Source organism: Artemia sp. Qi Xiang Cuo, chromosome 15 (assembly GCF_049724085.1).
Source record: "Artemia sp. Qi Xiang Cuo chromosome 15, ASM4972408v1, whole genome shotgun sequence".
NCBI classification, from domain to species: Eukaryota; Metazoa; Arthropoda; class Branchiopoda; order Anostraca; family Artemiidae; genus Artemia; species Artemia sp. Qi Xiang Cuo.
In genome coordinates this window covers 42,801,827-42,821,261 of record NC_142808.1, presented here as the reverse complement: position 1 = coordinate 42,821,261, position 19,435 = coordinate 42,801,827, and the positions used below count along the sequence as shown (strand labels likewise).

General features: G+C 35.4%; 2 protein-coding genes across 6 annotated transcripts in view; one reads left to right on the top strand and one right to left on the bottom strand.

The window, feature by feature from the left end:
- The window catches only part of LOC148943690 (polynucleotide 5'-hydroxyl-kinase NOL9), a 90,449-nt gene extending 77,166 nt beyond the window's left edge, over positions 1-13,283 (top strand). For 2 of the 5 annotated variants that reach the window (XM_089100987.1, XM_089100989.1), the window contains exons 6-7: positions 7,993-8,186; positions 11,699-13,283. In XM_089100987.1, the coding sequence (XP_088957113.1) occupies positions 7,993-8,186; positions 11,699-11,970 (466 nt within the window). In that variant the 3' untranslated portion in view covers positions 11,971-13,283. Of the gene's footprint in view, positions 1-6,895; positions 7,032-7,260; positions 7,522-7,626; positions 7,947-7,992; positions 8,187-11,698 lie in introns of those variants that run through there. The other 3 variants (XM_089100991.1, XM_089100990.1, XM_089100992.1) reach the window with 3 other exon arrangements.
- Positions 13,284-17,138: 3,855 nt separating this feature from the next.
- Positions 17,139-18,939, bottom strand: LOC148943689 (uncharacterized). The gene is made up of 2 exons (XM_089101202.1): positions 18,904-18,939; positions 17,139-17,705 (listed from the first exon to the last, which is right to left on the bottom strand). The coding sequence occupies exons 1-2, from the start codon at positions 18,937-18,939 to the stop codon at positions 17,139-17,141; spliced, it is 603 nt and encodes a 200-aa protein (XP_088957328.1).
- Positions 18,940-19,435: the final 496 nt, after the last annotated feature.

The window sequence follows — 19,435 nt, the reverse complement described above, 5'->3', positions numbered from 1 at the left end:
CTCAGCAGTCACGATTCTACATAGTGTTTCTGCATCAAGATCATAGTAAAAATTATCTATCTCTTTTCTAAGAGTTTTGAATTTATCCGGTAACGCATTGTCGTTCACAAAGTAATTAATAAGCGCTGAACACATTTTGTCCTTTTTTTGCTTTTTTTTATATTTTCTAACGGCAAGGGATAATAGTTAACTTTATTTCCCTTTACTGTGTCTTTGAATTTTTTTTTATAATATCTAGGTTTGCTCTTAGCATTGATAGCGTTAGCTTCATTTTCCCCAGTTTCCGACGGAATATTTGCCGGGTATCTACTCAAAAAGTCACAAGCTGCGTTTTGTTTACCTTTTAAATGTTCAAATTCGTAATCTAGGTCTTGGATTTTCATAATCCATCTAGCTAGAATTCCTTAGGGGTTTTTAAATGTGCGCAGGTACTGCAAGCTTTTATGGTCTGATCGTAGTATAAATTTTCTACCAATCAAAGTGTCTAAATTTGTCCAAGTGGTGGATTATAGATAGTAATTCTAAGTTTGTGGTGGAATAACTACTTTCGCCTTTTGATAAGGTTCTACTCGAATAGCATATAACTTTTTCTATTTTTTTTTATTAGAAGGTCCTTGTAAAGGATCAGGGTTTCCTATGGGAGTTATTTGCGAAAGAATAGCCCCAATGCCTTTTGAAGTAGCATCGGTTGTGACCACAAATTGTCCGTTTTCGAAATCAGGGAGTAATAATATTGGTTCAGAAGTGAGTGCCTTTTTGAGACGGTATAAGGAAGATTGAACTTCCTGGGACCAGGTAACATTATGGGAGTTCCCTTTAGTTAATTCCGTGATGGGTTTTGCAATTTGGGCGTAATTGCGCACGAATTTTCTAAAGTAGCTAGTAAGACCTAAAATTCCCCTTAATTCTTTCATAGTTGTTGTGGGTTTGAGGTTTTCGACATATTTTATTTTATCTTGGTCTGCGGATATCTCTCCTTGTGTCACTATTACTCCTAAAAATTTAATTTTAGGTTGAAATAAATTTACTTTCTCAGGCCTGCATTTTAAATTGCCCTGTCTGACCTTCTCGAAGACCTTAGCTAATGTTGCTAAGTGTTGTTCAGTGTTTTCTCCCACGCATATGACATCATCAACAAAATGAATTATATTCTTTAATCCTCTTAACAGGTGTAATAGGGGTCTACATAGCGCGCTTGAACTTGTTTTAAGTCCAAAAGGTACCCTTAAGTATTCATATGAACCACATTCAGATGTTGAAAATGCAGTTTTATGGACATCTTTTTCGGCTATTTTCACTTGGTGGTAGCCTTGGGGAAGTTCCAAAGAAGTAAAAATTTTGTTTTTGCTTGAAATTGAGTCAAGAATTTCATCTATTCTTGGTAGAGGAAATTTATCACTAACTACTTGTTTGTTGAGGGCTCTGTAAACTACTACAAGTCTAAGGTCACCATTCTTTTTTGGTACCAAGATCATTGGCGCACTATGTGGACTTATGTTGTGATGTATAATTTCATTTTTTTCTAAATCCTGAATTTTATTTTTCAGCCATTCTTTTTGCTTATACGGCAGATATTATGACTGTTTTGCTATGGGATTACCAGTCGTTAAAATTGAGTTTTCATAAAACGGTATCAGTACGATGTCATATTCAGATGCGGAAAATACATCCTTAAAATTCCATAATAATTAGCTTAATTTTTTCTTAAGTTCCAAGTCTGTAATATGATCCATATTAAATTTGTTTAAAAATTGCGATTTAGTTAGAGGGTACCTGTTATTTGAGGTTTTAGTGCCGTTAACTAGGTTTCTTTTAGAATTTTCCCATCTATTTAAATCATTCTCTGATAAAACTTGGATTTGAACTAAACACGTCCCCTTTTTTATTGTAATTGTATCATTTTCGTGGTTATTAGTTACCCATATAAAACCTTCTCCTTTGTCGTAAAATATAATCTGTTCCTCACATAGCAGATTTTCAGGAATTTCAACTGATGGGGTCGCAAACCATATTTCGGATTTGCTAACCACTGGTTCAATCATCTGTGATATTTGAATTTTTTGCATCGTTTTGGGAGGGACTTTTGTTTTCCTTATCGCGGATTCGTAATATTGCTCTTCATTTTCATTGTTTATTAGATTCATACTGGCGCTATGCTGCACCAGTGTGGCTTCCTGTGTCATCACGTTGGGTTTCACTATGTTTTTCTATAATTCTACTATTTTATTAATTTTGTTTGACCTGTACTGTCGCATAGCTCCTATTTTTATTTTCGCAGATTCAATACCCTTATTTTTTAAATTTACTTCATCTCTGCAATGTCTTTCATTTCTGATTATTCCTTTTCCTCCTTGCGAGACATGAGGTTCAAAAGATTGCGACATTATACCGTCAGAAATTTTGTTTACTGTTACGTTGTCTTCGTATCCTCTGTTACGATATCTTAAGGTAGAAATTTCTTCCCCTACCTTATCCGGGTAGACAAGCCTCTCGTTTGCTACGTCTAATAGTACTCTATTGGACCTTAAAAAGTTTGCGCCTATAATTGCCTCATACGGAAAGTTATCACATATTATAAAATTTGTCGGAAAGATCCTATTGTCCCTTTTTACGTTTAGGCAAATTGAACCTCTTGCATCCAATTTATGCCCTGTCACAATAGTTAAATTGCGATTATTGAAATTCCTTTGTTGCCTAATATACAGAAGCAACATATTAAATATGCAAGAGCTTATGATATTGACCGTAGCTCCGCTGTCATCTGAGGCCTTAAAGTAAACGTTTTCTATACAAAAATACTTAAATATAGGTAACTTGTTAATACTGTCACTACAAGACGGAACCACTATCAGTTTGGACCTATTAAATATTCTGGGCACCCTCTGTGCCCAATTTATGTTTCCGAGGGGCCTGAAACGTTTCCCTGCGGAAGCATTTTATGTGTCGATGCCTGCAACGGATATTCAGACATTTGAGATTCTGTAGGCATATTTAATTGATTTATGTCTGTCTGCCTTCGCCATGTATTATTATAGTAACTCGCGTCAGTGGATGTCCTGCGTCAGTGCCGCTTGCTGGCGCTGACTGCCAATGCCGTTGGCTTGCAAAATTTTCATTTCCCGTCGGCAAATTTTTGTGATTTCTTTATAGCATTCTCGCATTATATTGGCTTTGGCGAGTATTCGGGTTTTCAAATCGGTAATTAATTTGTCTATTGGGAGGAGGGTTATACAAATTTGGTTGATACGCGTTGTAAGGTACTGATTGATGCAAGCTTCCCTGGCTATAGCGTAATGCACCATTGGCGCCAAAATTTGTTCTTTCGAACAAATAGTTGCCTTAATTTTGCGTACTGCCGACAACAATTCCTGGTATGCGGTTTGGGACATAATGGCACTCTCTTGCGCTGTGCCCAGGTCAATTGCAATTATAGCACCTTATTATTGTATGGTTATTTTCATAACTAGGTTGTTTGACTGGCTGAAAACGTACTGTTTTCTGCCTAGCGGGTTGTTTTCTTTTGTTTCTTTGTGGCACTGGGGAGTTATTCCTTGATAAGAAATTATGAGACACCTGATCGCCCTTGAAGATTGGGTTCGTGTTGGAGTCAGCTAGGTTATTGTTTTTTCCTTTGCTTTGATTACTGACCATCGTGTCAACTTCGATAAATTGATCTACCTCCTGGACAGCAAGATTCAACGTCCGAATATTTTTGGATATTACCATTCTATATAGTTTTGGGGGTAGCCCTTGCAAAAAGGTATTTAGTATGACTTTTTCATACAGTTCTCCCGAACCTCTTCCGTATTTTGCCTCTACTGAAATGCATATATTATCAAGATATTCTCTTATATTTTGTGAATAGTCAAAGCTTACCGTTCCGTGTTTTAATTTATTTATGGAACTGGTTTCGATAAATCTATCTTTAAATGCTTTTAACAATTTGTCCACCGTATTTATTGGCAAGTTGGCGTCGTCGCCTATAGTATGTTCAATCTGCTTCAGAAAGGTTAAGGCCTGGCCTTTTAACCGTAATAGAAGCATGTCGACTAACGTATCTAGCTCTGTTTTTGTTAGTTCTACAAACTGGGCCAATTGGATATTAAATTCGTCATTATCTGATTGACCACTGTACTGAGGGATAGACTTTGCTATTTCTATATTTTTCGCGACCTATTTTTGCGCCATTAATTTTTCTTCTAAATCCTCTGGCATTTTTTTACTTTTGAATAACTCGAAATAAATTTATTTTTTCACTTAACCTATTTTGGGGGATGCTATTATCTCCAATGAGATATTTTAAAGGGTTTCCTGTCGTAGCTTAGCGGTTATAGGCTTTATCAATTTACTTATATGTCTGTATCTCTCCAATAATTAAATTTAAATTACAAAGTTTTATAGCCTAATTAGTTCGCAAGTTTTCCTCCAATTTCCGACCGTGCCATTTGTAGCGATGAGAATTTTTATGGCTATAAAAGAAAGTGTAGCTATAAAAGAAGGGGACTGGGCTTAATTTTGGTCATAGATATTGACCGCGTCAAATGTAATATTATGCCCAAAGGTCGTGAACTTACACCTTATAAGTTCTCTGATAGCGCCGCTTATAGTGCTAAAGATTTGGCCAACAAGCCTCGCGCCACAGCAATGGGGAGTGAAGTAACTTTATGACCGCGCCGGCCTCATTTATCGAGAGAAAATAAAATGTGTAGAAATATAAATGTGACCTCTTTTCCTTGAGCTATTTGGAGATCAGATTCCCTGGGAACGTCCTTGGAGATTTGCGAACTAATTACCTGTTATTAGACTAGATGCAGATATACAAAATGAAATAAACACAGGTAAAAAGCAATAGATTTATTGAGACTAACATATTTATGTGAACAATAGTAGGTGACTTCAAATGACAGTAATGTTGACTGATATACAACAATGAAAGAATTGTAAAGATCGTAAGCCAAAAGATTTCTATGCGAACGGTCCTGACTCTCCTTTACGAATACATCCAAAAAGCACTTCTACCCCATTATTAAACGTAGTTTTTTTTTTGTCCTGCGCTCTAAAAACTGGCTCACAATTGGCTCAAGTGGCCCAAGGATGCGAACCCTTCGTCCAATAAATTGTTTTAAATATTTCTGATGATTCAAACGTTCACACGGTTCTTATTGTTTAAACTTCCTTAGAAATATTGTGCGTAGCATCTTTTTTATTGCCCACTGTCTTAGCGAAATCCATAGCTTGGATAGCGCCGTTCTTTGTCTGAGGCTATTTGCAATTTTTCTCTTTATTGATTTAGGACTTTTCTTTCTTTTTGACACTAGATTTAAACTTAATTAGGGGAAGTCGGAATTATCTTTAGAAAGAAGGAACTTTATTTTGGTATTTTAAATACATCGCATTTTACTCACGGTACAGAAAGGAGCTAAATATTCTTCTCAGGTCCTAACAAAAGAAGATTTTAATTTAGCTCTTTAGCAAGAAGGGATTTAGCTAGACATAATTGTGTAAAGGCATATGTGGCCAATATATAGACTACACAATATTCGAGCGGCTCAGCCGGTTAATATGTTTACAGTATAACATGAGAGCGTAAATACTGCTGGTTTTAAATATATTTTGCAAATAACAGTCGTAAAAGGTACTTTAGACTTGTTAAGTTTGTTTGTGTTTGTGGGTATGAAGAAACTTCTGGCTATATTTTTATTTCAACTAGAAAATTAATACATCTGTAAATTACTATTAAAAATATTCGAAATTTTTTTTGCTCCACTGTCTTGGAAAACCTGACCGTATTTCTCTATTGATTAATCTGAAAAAATATTTATCATTGAATAAAAGTTAATTTTGGAAGTAATTTCAATAACCTGTATCAAATATATGAGGGATAGGTGAGCAATGAAAGCTTATTAGAGTGTGTGCCATGTCTGTTTTCTCTGTTCACCAATATCTTCCAGCACTGTTGCCTCAGGTGCCGTCCTCTGTTAGGGATTGAAAGTCTTCCTCTCTGTCTCTTCTCCTCTCTTTCTCTCTCTCACTCTCTTTCTCTCTCTCTCTCTCTCTCTCTCTCTCTCTCTCTCTCTCTTTCTCTCTCTCTTTCTTTCTGTGTCTCTTTTTTTCTGTTTTTAGCGTCTCACTGAGTATTGTGTAGGCTGGACAACTGTATTTCCTTATTGCTTGGCGATACATGAGGTATTATTCTCATCATTTGGAAGGCACGTAATTCCGTTTAATTTGTGCAAAAGTAAGTTTCATTTTTGTACATATTTCAAAATCAACTAATTAAGTAGTTACTTTATAATTATTCTAAAAAAGATTTAAATTTGTTAGACAGATTTTGTCGCGTAAGAGTTTTTCGATCCATCGTTGTCAAATAAAAATATTTTACTAGGCGGAACTTTTCACAATTAATGATTGATATATCAAGTTTATAAGCATGGCTCTATTCTAGTTTGTCCCACATATTTTTTTAACATCCAAGAGAAATATTGCACTGTTCTGGCAAAACAAACCTTCTTACAAAGGTTAAAACCCCCCACCCCTGGGGACCGAAAATTTTGTGACAGTTTTCTTAGTTTTTAACTTTGTCTTGACAATCCTTAGTATACAAATTTCGACGTCGATTCTACTTCCTTTAATATCGTGACTTTCGCATTTGTTATATTTTTATTGTTATTATAAGGTCCCATTTTCAAAAGTGGCAGTTTCGGAGGTAAGTGTAAGTATTGAATTCGGATCAACGTCGCTTATTGAAACCAATTAAGTTAATTGTTTGCTTATTTTACGTTAGAGCTTAAGTTGCTGCAATTCTTTGTTGAGGAAGTGAAGCAACATTTCCTTTTGAATGCGTTGAATGGTAGTCTTGCTTATTGTCATTTTTATGTTTTTATTGTCATTTTAGGATACCATTTTCAAAAGTGGCAGTTTCATCTTTTGTTGAGAAAGTGAAGCCACAATTCATTTTGAATGCATTGAATGGCAGTCTTGCTTATTTTCATTTTTATGTTTTATTGTCATTTTAGGATATCATTTTCAAAAGTGGCAGTTTCATCTGTTGTTGAGAAAGTGAAGCCGCAATTCATTTTGAATGCGTTGAATGGTAGTCTTGCTTATTGTCATTTTTATGTTTTCATTGTCATTTTAGGATACCATTTTCAAAAGTGGCAGTTTAATCTGTTGTTGAGAAAGTGAAGCCACAATTCATTTTGAATGCATTGAATGGCAGTTTTGCTTATTGTCATTTTTATGTTTTTATTGTCATATTAGGATACCATTTTCAAAAGTGGCAGTTTCATCTGTTGTTGAGAAAGTGAAGCCACAATTCATTTTGAATGCTTTGAATGGCAGTCTTGCTTATTGTCATTTTTATGTTTTTATTGTCATTTTAGGATACCGTTTTCAAAAGTGGCAGTTTCATCTGTTGTTGAGAAAGTGAAGCCACAATTCATTTTGAATGCATTGAATGGCAGTCTTGCTTATTGTCATTTTTATGTTTTTATTGTCATTTTAGGATACCGTTTTCAAAAGTGGCAGTTTCATCTGTTGTTGAGAAAGTGAAGCCACAATTCATTTTGAATGCGTTGAATGGTAGTCTTGCTTATTGTAATTTTTATGTTTTCATTGTCATTTTAGGATACCATTTTCAAAAGTGGCAGTTTCATCTGTTGTTGAGAAAGTGAAGCCACAATTCATTTTGAATGCATTGAATGGCAGTCTTGCTTATTGTCATTTTTATGTTTTTATTGTCATTTTAGGATACCATTTTCAAAAGTGGCAGTTTCATCTGTTGTTGAGAAAGTGAAGCCGCAATTCATTTTGAATGCATTGAATGGCAGTCTTGCTTATTGTCATTTTTATGTTTTTATTGTCATTTTAGGATACCATTTTCAAAAGTGGCAGTTTCATCTGTTGTTGAGAAAGTGAAGCCACAATTCATTTTGAATGCGTTGAATGGTAGTCTTGCTTATTGTCATTTTTATGTTTTCATTGTCATTTTAGGATACCATTTTCAAAAGTGGCAGTTTCATCTGTTGTTGAGAAAGTGAAGCCACAATTCATTTTGAATGCATTGAATGGCAGTCTGGTTTCCTTGTGTAAAGCTAATTTGGAAAGCATGAACGTATCTAAGCCAGATGACCCTTCATTATTTGCTGTCGTGGAGAACTTTACCCCAGCTGATTGCCTCGGCTTTGGTAACTTTTATTTATTTTCCTTTTTTATTTTTATATATTTTCCTTATTTATTTTTATATATTTTCCTTATTTTTTTTATATTTTTCTTATTTATTTTATATATTTATTTTCCTTACTTATTTTCCTTTATTAACTATTATTTATTAATCAATAAGTACGAAAGATAAGTAAAAAGTTTCAAAAACTGTCCAGCAAATCGAACAAAACCACTGTTTTAGGATAAGAAGAAAATGCCCTGTATTCCATGGCTATCCTAACGTTGAAAGGAGCTGCCCTCTCCCCTATTTACCCCCTGGTCAGTACGCTAAAGTTACATTTCTGTTTAAGTGAGCTCTCTCCTGATATTCTCTGGTCACTGTTTCGAAACGGTTACCCCTGGGACTTGAAGTTCATCGTACAGGGCCACATGCCCTGTACGATGATTGAATCAAACCACATGCTAGGCTTTGATTCAAAAAGGCTATCAATTTTTTCGTGGTAATACTCAGCCGCAGCTTTCCTTGTCATTTTACGAACTTTTCTGCGGAGCATATTAGCATTTCTTATTTTCCCTTCTTTTCTTAGTTGAATTTTATACTGAATCAAATCATTAGTTTCTTGGGTTATGTAAGGACGACCTGTGTTGCATCGTTTGAAAGTTTTCTCAGGAAAGCGTGCTTCAAATTTGTTTCTTAATTTCTCTTGTAAAAATTTTGCATTTTCATCGGAGGACTCTAAAATTATTACCTCATCCCAGGACTCGAATGTAATCCAATTTCTAAAGTCTAAGAGACCCTTGTCCTAAAGAGGTTGGTAGGAAACTTTCTCAACGACATATTTTACTTTATACGAAGGCAGCGGAGCTCACTTTATCATGTAGTGGTAGGTACCACCAAGGAGAGGTAGGTTCATTATAATATTCTGACAAATTTGTTCAAATTACGTCGAGTTTAGTATTACTTTTAGTGGTCAAAAACTTTACTATTTGCTTGAATCCTTGGCATCGGAGGAAACTTTCAATTCTTAGATCGTTCTTATAATTCTTAGATCGTTCTTATCACCAGTAACACAAATTCCAACATTCGGGTCTTTAGAAGTAATAAAATCAACACACAAATCTAACTTCGCAGCAAAAACCTTTTTTGGGAAAGATGCCATGCTAGGTGTGCAATAAAACACTCCAATAACAATACCAGTTACAGATCTCAGAAGTTTTTTTTGGTCGAGTCATAATCCAAATCATTTCATCATCTTCATCAATATGGGGAATCTGTAGAAGCCACGGTGCCAACTACCCATGTACGAAACACACCACGCCGCCATCTTTCTTACCTAATGGATGATTCTGATGTCTTAGTTTAATAAAATGTTTGTAACCTTGTATTTGTACTGACGTAATCCTTGACGCACTTATTCTTTTAAAAACAGGGATGAAACAGAAATCACCCACAGGTTCATGCATCCAAATTGAGAGTAGTGTTTTTTGGCAGCATTAGCTCCATTTACTTTATGTTCTGTGTAATACCGTATGGTATCACTATATTTTAATCCTCGCACAAAACGACGGAGATATCGTGGTGAAAATTGCCTTTCTCTCTACCCTATACAAAGTCTCGGTTGGAACCAGATTAATCAAAGTTGGCTTAGTTACTAAAGTTAATCTTTTTACAATTGACAAACTTAACGCAAATCGATGTAGATTTAGATTTATCTGCTCACAATTTTGAGTGAACCAATTTCCAGATTGCTTTAATATGATAAGAACTTAAAACAAATAAGTTTGCGTATTAACCTGATTCAAATTGAAATTATTTATTGTAAATTAGATATACTCTGATAGCCATGGCTCAAGGGTGCTAACTTTTAGTCAATTACTTAGTTCGAAAACAGAAAAAAACTATAATAATTAAAACACGGTCACCACAAGAAAAATTTGTCAACGAGCACAAAATTTTAAAGCATACTTGTCACAACGCACAAATTACGATTTGTTAAAAGCACGAATGAAACTCTGCACTATCTAATCTAAGTGGGACAAAGGGGGGGGGGGAAGGTAGATCGGATAAAGGAGGAAGGTTGAGCTAAATTTAAGGCACAGTTTCTCACGACGGATAAAAAGGGGGCCAAGTCCAAAGGCCTTCAGATAAAAAAAAAATTAATACAAAAGGGGAACCTTTTTAGTGATCTATTCTGAATTCCAAATGGCTCAGATGGTGTATTTGAAACTTTCTTTTCTATATTTTAGGGATTGTAAAAATGCTTATGTTGCATATGATACGTATATTAGTATATGTAGATTTCTAGTCTTTGCCACTACATATGTAGGCTACTACTAATCTCAGTGTTTATTGGCAGATTGTGTCAATCAGTTTCATAAATACAAATCCAGTTATTTTATCTGGGTTTTATTAAATCTTTTTTATTTTATTAACTCTTAATTAATCAGTTAATTTAAGTAAATTTAATAAAAATGATTATAAAATATTAGTTTTTTCAAATTAATAATACCAAATTTATTTTTATTTGTTTCATTAAATCTACATTTATTTTACTAGAATTCATTTATTATATTTTTTAACATTTAAATAAAATAATTTAAATATTTGTTACATTTGTTAAAATGTTTTATTATAAATAATTACATTTATTATAAATTTATATTTATATATTTTACATTTAATCTATTATAGTTTAAAAAATTTTATTTTAAAAAATAATTAAATTATATTAAAATATTAGGACTATAATTTTATCAAATCTTAAAACCAATAGTTTCAATATTCACTTTGTAATCCATGACAAATTTAGTGCGTAACCTTTAACGCGTATTTCTCTTTAACGAAGAAGTGAGTTTTTTCTCGTGCAGCAGCACTCTGGAGGTTCTATAATTGCTGACAATCGTGAAGAAATACAAAGTGGGATAGCCGCTGGTGCTGATTTTGTCTCTGTTCTAACAAATCTATCCACAAACCAATATTTGCAATGTTGACTTATTTGGCTTAATTAATAACAAATGTTGACTTAGCATATGGAAACCTAACATTTGACAACATTGAAAACCTCTCTCTTTAACAAAAAATAAAAGTTTTTCCTCATTATTTACTGCGAATTGCAAAAACATTTGGAGATTTTTTAATTGCTGAAAGTTGCGGAAGAATGTGGAGAGGGATAGCCATTGGAGCTGAAATTTTCTAGGTTCTATTAAATCTGTCTTAAATGAATGTTAATACTTTAAATTTACAATTTATTACATATTTATTGTAAAACTGCCAAAATATCCTTCTCTCTGATCACAAATGAATTATCTTCTGATAATTTAGTGCAAATTGCAAAACTTCACTCTGGAGATTTTATAACTGCTGACAATAGAGAATAAATAGGAAGGGGGTGATTTTGTTTCTGTTTAATCTCATTTAAATTACCATCTTCCATGATAAAATGAGATTTTTTGAGGATGTGTTCTTTCAGAAGAAATTGTACTTTTAAAACTGTAATCAGACTAGAAGCTTTAATTACTATTCTTAAATTTTTAGGAATAATAAAACGGATTGACGTCGAGGAACGCTTATTTTACATCGTGACGCCAGAACGTGACATATCAAACGTCAATCTTATTTGTCTGGGTCAACTGTTTCTTCCAGAATCTGTTTATACTGGTGGAAATGACAAAACCCCGTTTGAGTTAAATAATCAACCCGGAGGTACACGGGTAACTGTGCCCTATATTGCTGAATCGTTGACAAAGGAGGGTATAAGTCAGCCTTGGAAGAAATACTCTCCGTACATTCAACCTCGTATCAACTAAGTTGGATCTATTTTATCATATGTATAGAGTTGTAAAACATGATAGGGTTCAGACTTTTTAAATAGGATTCTTGACTTTTCATGTCTCAATAAACTGGTTAATATAGTGTCGGACTAAATTTCACTTAATTATCAAAATAACTGTCTTTATCATTTAAGTTAGTTTCAGTCGTAACTTACAAATATCTACCCAGGGATCAAGTACAGCATCCAGAAATGGAGTCCCGTACCCCTGGTTTTTCCCAAGTTCTGAATTTGTATGAATAATCTGGTCCAGGACGCCAGTGAAAGAGGTTTTAACAATTTTGTTCTTTTTTTTTACCAAGGGAGAATAGAATTGAAAAGGTTCATTTGAATTTTGATAAGTTAGAGCTGCTAATTTACTAGTAATCCGGGATTTCTGATTATATGTATGGATTAAAATGCTGCTAGCTCTGATTTGTTCATTTTTCCCATTTGCCATAGGAGATATAATGTCAACGTAAAGTCAACTATACAGTTAAACAGACCTAGCGAATTATTTATATAGGATATTAGGAGGTCAAGCGATTCCATTATCTGTAAGAACTTAATCAAAGTAAGCATATGGACGAAAAGTAAGCATCTTTCGTAAACAAACGTAAGCACATATCCTGCCAAGTGTATAGCCATTCGGATAAAAAAGTATTAAAGAAAGAAAAAACTCTTTGGTGAAGGTGTCCCCCAAGGTTCTTATCCGTTCCAGTGTATAGTTATTCAGACAAAAATTATTAAAGAAAGAAAAAACCGTCTTTGTGGTTGATTATCTTTGCGTTATGGATTAAGCTATATCTTTAAACTATAAAGTTAACAAAAGTGGCAATTATTTATATAGGTTATTAGGAGGTCAAGATATTTCATCATCCTTTTTATTCTGTAAAAATTAGTTACAGTAAGCATTTAGCCCTTGGACGAAAAGAAATGATGGGGTTAAGTATCCTTAGAAGTCCTAAAATTCAACGCCAAAGGTCTTCCCCAAGGTTTTTTCGTCCCAGTATAAGGTCATTCAGACATTAAAGTATTAAAGAAAGAAAGGAAAAACAACTGTTTTCCGTGGTAATTGTCTTTGGCGATACTTTAATAAACTATTTATGATAGATGCATTTAAATTTTTAAGTTTTGTATTTATTTTACAAGGGTAGTAAATAAGGTCATAAATTGATTACTGATGTTAATGACAAAGTTAACCCAAAAATTTGAACTGTCTGACCTCTATCATGTTTATAATTTTATTAGGGTAACACTTTGTTCTGTAATAACGATTGTGAAGGAAATTAAACAACTTTGGTCAAGTAACAGTGCGGTTTTAGAAAAGGTAGAGGATGTGACGACCAACTTTTCACTATTAGGCTAATAATTGAAAAGTGCCTGAGTTACTAAACACCTTTGGTCCTGAGTTTTATTGATTATGAGCTTCTGTTCGATTCTGTTGATGGAAGAGCTTTTGCAAAGGTTTTATGTTTGTATGGTATACCAGACAAATACATTAAAGTGATTAGTGCTATGTACGAGAATAATACTGCTGCGATTAAGGTAGGAAATGCAGTTAGCATCTAGTTTCGTATTAAATTAGGAGTTAAGCAGGGTTGTGTTCTATCCCCCTTGATATGGATCATTTTGATGGATTTTGTCTTAAGAAGCACAGGAAAGGCATGTGGGAAACCATGGAATCAAATGGGGGGGGGGGGAACTCTCCTGGACTTAGATTATGCTGATGATTTAAGCATCCTAGGTGAAAGTGTGAGCAAAATTGAATAAACTTTTAGAGGTTTTGCTAGCTCATGGTGCTTCAATAGGTTTGAAAATAAATGTTAAGAAGACTAAGTCAGTAAGGTTAGGAATAAGTAAAAATGAAAAGGTGACATTGGGTAACGAAAAGACTGATCAGGCGGAAATTTTCACTTACCTTGGTAGTATTATTAGTAAGGACGGTGGGAGCCATGAAGAAGTTTTGGAATATTGGAAGCTACAGAGATGACAGTGGTCAAATATGGCTCTGAAGCATGGGCGCTCCGAAAAACGGATGAAGATTTGCTAGATGTTTTCTATAGAAATTACTTACTGATTGTTCTTGGTACCAGGCTTACTGACCGTGTTTCAAACAGTAGGCTGTACGAAAAGTGTGGTTCAGTCCCACTTTCTAGGGCTATACTGAGAGAAAGGTTGAGATGGCTAGGGCATGTTCTGCGGATGAAGGATGACAGATTTCCAAGGATTTTCCTTTTCTGCCAACCGTTAAAGAATGATTGAAGTAATTGGGAAGCATCGAGGTTACAGGATTGGATGGGGGCAAGGGGTTCATTCTCTCTTCTGCATCTTTATTTGGCCCAGAAAACACCAAAGTTGCTCTTAATTTGGACCAAGTTGGATCGTTTAGATCAGACCCAAAGGTTTATGGAAGTAAACTGATGTTTTGTTTTTAACTTTCAGTCAACAGTCTAGCAAAATTGGTTCTTTTATCTTTGAAAAGCAACAAAAAAAAAACTAATATTCTTTATTTCGGTTTTTATAAATAATTTGGAGTTTTTTCTCGGTAACGTTAATAGTTTGTGGTAAATCTTGGTTTTCTTGGTATATGGCGTTGTTGCTTTCATTTCTCAGGAAATAAATTTAGCTCTTTTTTTTTCTTTATTCCCGAACCGAATTTTAAAAAAGAGTTGCCGACCCAATTCTGGTGATTAAAAACAAAGTAATATTTATGAATGATCGGTATGGTCAGAGATTTCTTTGATTTTAAAATCACCGTTGAACTACAGAAACGGAAGTTGAAACTGACAACAACTTGATTTAAAAATCAAACTTCAAAATTTAATTGCTCTCAAATATTATCTGCTAGCGCTATGACTTTATGTTTTTCGTCAGATGCATTATACGAGAGGAAAATACTATGTCAAGCTTCCATCTTTACTAATTTCAAAAATATTTGCTATAAATCATTCCCTGTGATCGATCGTAGGAATTACGCTTGAAAGTTGAAGATAGCTCAGGTCACAAAAACGCGCAAGGGATACATTAATGACGCTTTATGGTACTTTGACACTACATTATAGAAACTCTCACACTAAACATAGGCTTAATATAAACTTTCCGTCATGCTTTGCAGTCTTTTCGAAGCGAATTATGTCAATTACGTAGGCAGTAAAGGTAAAGGATATGGCACTAGACCCTTAAAATCCAACCCGGTGGGACTGATTTCCGTTTCAAGGCCTTTCTGCCAGGAAATGCAAGGGAAGTTGGAGGCCAGCTATCCTTTGCTTTCGCACACCCTTCCTGCTTACCTTCCCCCAGGTACCCTTTTAGAGCTGGGTCGACTCTGGCTGAGCTTACAGAGTGTTGCTGAACAATGAACAAACTCAAAATAAATTAATCAAGTTTTCCTAAAAAGGCTTTCGGGTTTGATCAAAGCTTTAATCTGCATTTCCGTTCCACATTTTAATTTTTGTATTGTTTGCTTATTATATTTGTGATGAAATAGACAATGATTATGAACTCCTACATTAGCCTAGTAGGAAATGACTTGTTCAAGTTTATAGGCTTTTAGTTAACATTAACTTAAACCTTGTAGCATTGAAAATTACGTATTCAGTGTGTTAGCTACTTAATACCCCTGTTTGATGTATTTGATTTTATATTCAGATAGTGGGTTCTTATTCTGACGTATCCTTGGTAGTATCCTAAGTTTTAATGTAGGGCAAGATCACTTACTTTCTGAAAGCAGTATCAGAAGTGATGGCCGCCAAAATCAAATTTACATAAAAAATAGGGGAAAATATTTTACTTTCTGAAAGCAGTATCAGAAGTGATGGCCATCGAAATTAACTTTACATTAACAATAGGGGAAAAACAACGATCAAATAAAACCTTTCAAAGTTGCTTGTCAAAAGGGAAATTAAACAAGGTAGGGGAGAGTCGGGAACCTTGGGACAAGTTCAACTAAAAGCTCAATATTGCCAACATTTACAGTCCGATTTTCTTGTATCAAACATCAATCTGTAGCAAAATCATTTGGCTTTTACTGGGATTTTTCTCAGATTTTTATTGCTCACAGTAAAATTAGCAAGAATTTTTTTTTTCAAAGGGTCCTGTTTTGTCCCTGAGTACCACTTGTGCAGGTACTATGGGTCAAGGCGGTGGGTACTTTGGGTCACCATGAAAAATAAATTAAAACTTCGTATATTTTGTGGTATAAAATTGTAAAAATACAACGAACTTATTTAAAAAATTATTCAACAGAGCAGTTGGTCAGATCTGCATCAAAGCTAATCATCTTGACAGTGCGTTTTGTTCCGCCCGAGACCATTAGAACTGTCAGTTTCATCACTACTTCTGAGCTATCAACAAACACTTCCTCACGCTCTTTCGGAAACATAAACCTCTAGGCTAGAACTTTTTGTTTCAAAAAATTGATAGTGTAGCCGTCTGGTCTGGCCTGAAGCACTTCACCAGTGTAGAACTTCGACCCCTTTTTTCCCCTGTACTCGAGTAGAACAAAGTCACCAGAACAGATACTGGGAGTCACAGACTCCTCTTCCGCCAATTGGCAATCTTTACAGTAGAACGAGTCGTCAGAATTGTCGTCTCACTCGAAATTCCCTGGTCCTGCTTCATCTCCTTTTTCGTCACTGAACGTCAGCAATCTCTTGGTAGCTTTGTTCTGAATCTTCCGCTTTTTGGCAGGAGCCGCTTTGTTGCTTTTCTTGAGATCCTTCTTCTCTTTTTTTGCCTTCCTTTCGTTTTTTGCAGCTTGGATCGAGTCTTTCACCGGTGTAGAAGTCAATACCTTGGATACTCCAGGTTTCCTGCCTGTCTTTCTGTTTGTAGCTTCCCTTCTTGGCAGATGTATAATATCTTCTGGCACAACAAACGAGGTTGAATAGGTTGTAGTACTGGGACTCTGGCTCAACCAAAATTCTTGCTGATCTGGTAATTTTTTATCAACAGTGGCAGACTAATTTCCCATTCAGTAGTATCTTCTCGTCGCAAAGCAGGAAGAAAGTCAGACTTTTGCCACACTCCAGTATTCAGTGGGAAAATTCCAGGCTTTGAGAATCCGCTAGTGATATTAGTCTTAAAGAAGGCCTTAGGAAAAGCAGCCCCCAGTATCTTTTCGATCTCCTATTCCGTCACTGCTCGACCAGAGTGAAGTCTCAACTAGCTCTCCATCGCCTGTGACCAGTAATCCTTTAAAGGTCCATAAACCGAAACGTCGAGAGGCTGCAACCTGGATGATGTGTACGGCGGGAACGTAAGTAAATGTATTCCATTTTCTTTCGCCAAAGAAACTGCATTGTAACTGGTGTGACTTTCATGATTGTCCATCAGAATCAAGACAGTGTTCTCAGGATATGTGTGGACATACGATAAAAAGTGCTCCAAATACAGCAAAAACAAATCCTTTGTCATCCAAGCACTTCCAGGGTTGCCATTTGCTATTCCAGCAGTCTTTGGGGGAGGGGGGGAGGCTCCCTCAAGAAGCCTTTCTACAAAACGTGCTCGTAGGAAAATCAGAAAGGCTCTAATTAATCCTCCCATAGCATTTATAGTGCCCACCATAATCACCAGCTTTCCTCTCTCATGGAAAGTCTTATCACCAAGCTGCTTTATTCCCTTCGGGCTCAGCACTCTTTGACACTTGGTCTGGACATTCGTAAGCCCAATCTCATCGAGATTGAAGGTCCGGCTAGCCGGGAGCTTTTTGAATACAACTCTCCGAGATTCCTGTAAAAAGTGTCAACAGCAACACGATTGAAGCCAAGATTTTTCTGGATACTTGTAGGTTCCAGCCTTCGAAGCAAAATCTATGTAGGCTATATGAATCTGTAGCAAAGTGGCAATTATTTATATAGGAAATTGGGAGCTCAAGATTATCATCATCCTTCGTATTCTGTAAAAATTAGTTAGAGTAAGCATTTAGCCCTTGGACGAAAAGAAATGATGGGGTTAAGTATCCTTAGAAGTCCTAAAATTTAACGCCAAAGGTCTTCCCCAAGGTTTTTTCGTCCCAGTATATAGTCATTCAGACATAAAAGTATTAAAGAAAGAAAGAAAAAACAACTTGTTTTCGGTGATGATTGTCTTTGGCGATACTTTAATTAAACTATTTATGATAGATACATTTAAATGTTTAATTTTTGTATTTATTTTACAAAGGTAGTAAATAAGGTCATAAATTTATTACCGTGGTTAATGACAAAGTTAACCCAAAAATTTGAACTGTCTGACCTCTATCATGTTTATAATTTTATTAGGGTAACACTTTGTACTGTAATAACGATTGTGAAGGAAATTAAACAACTTTGGTCAAGTAACAGTGCGGTTTTAGAAAAGGTAGAGGATGTGTCGACCAAACTTTCACTATTAGGCTAATAATTAAAAAGTACCTGAGTTATCAAACACCTTTGATCCTGAGTTATATTGATTACGAGCTTCTGTTCGATTCTGTTGATGGAAGAGCTTTTGCAAAGGTTTTATCCTTGTAAGGTATACCAGACAAATACATTAAAGTGATTAGTGCTATTTACGAGAATAATACTGCTGCGATTAAGGTAGGAAATGCAGTTAGCATCTAGTTTCGTATTAAATCAGGAGTTAATCAGGGTTGTGTTCTATCCCCCTTTATATGGATCATTTTGATGGATTTTGTCTTAAGAAGCACAGGAAAGGGATGTGGGAGACCACGGAATCAAATGGGGAGGAAAAACTCTCCTGGACTTAGATTATGCTGATGATTTAAGCATCCTAGGTGAAAGTGTCAGCAAAATTGAATAAACTTTTAGAGGTTTTGCTAGCTCATGGTGCTTGAATAGGTTTGAAAATAAATGTTCAGAAGACTAAGTCAGTAAGGTTAGGAATAAGTAAAAATGAAAAGGTGACATTGGGTAACGAAAAGACTGATCAGGCGGAAATTTTCACTTACCTTGGTAGCATTATTAGTAAGGACAGTGGGAGCCATGAAGAAGTTTTGGAATATTGGAAGCTACAGAGATGACAGTGGTCAAATATGACTCTCAAGCATGGGCGCTCCGAAAAACGGATGAAGATTTGCTAGATGTTTTCTAGAGAAATTGCTTACTGATTGTTCTTGGTACCAGGCTTACTGACCGTGTTTCAAACAGTAGGCTGTACGAAAAGTGTGGTTCAGTCCCACTTTCTAGAGCTATACTGAGAGAAAGGTTGAGATGGCTAGGGCATGTTCTGCGGATGAAGGATGACAGATTTCCAAGGATTGTCCTTTTCTGCCAACCGTCTATGGCTTAACGAAAAGCAGATCGTCCACGGTTCGGGTGGGAGGATGTCATAAAGAAAGATTTAAAGAAAACGGGCACTTTTTGGGAGGGTGTAAAGAGGGAGGCTTTGAATAAATTGGGATGGAGAAGAAGCGTGCGTAGCTGTGTAGGCCTCAGGCGGCTTGATGCTGCGGCGAGTTGTTAGTAGCAGTAGTAGTAGGT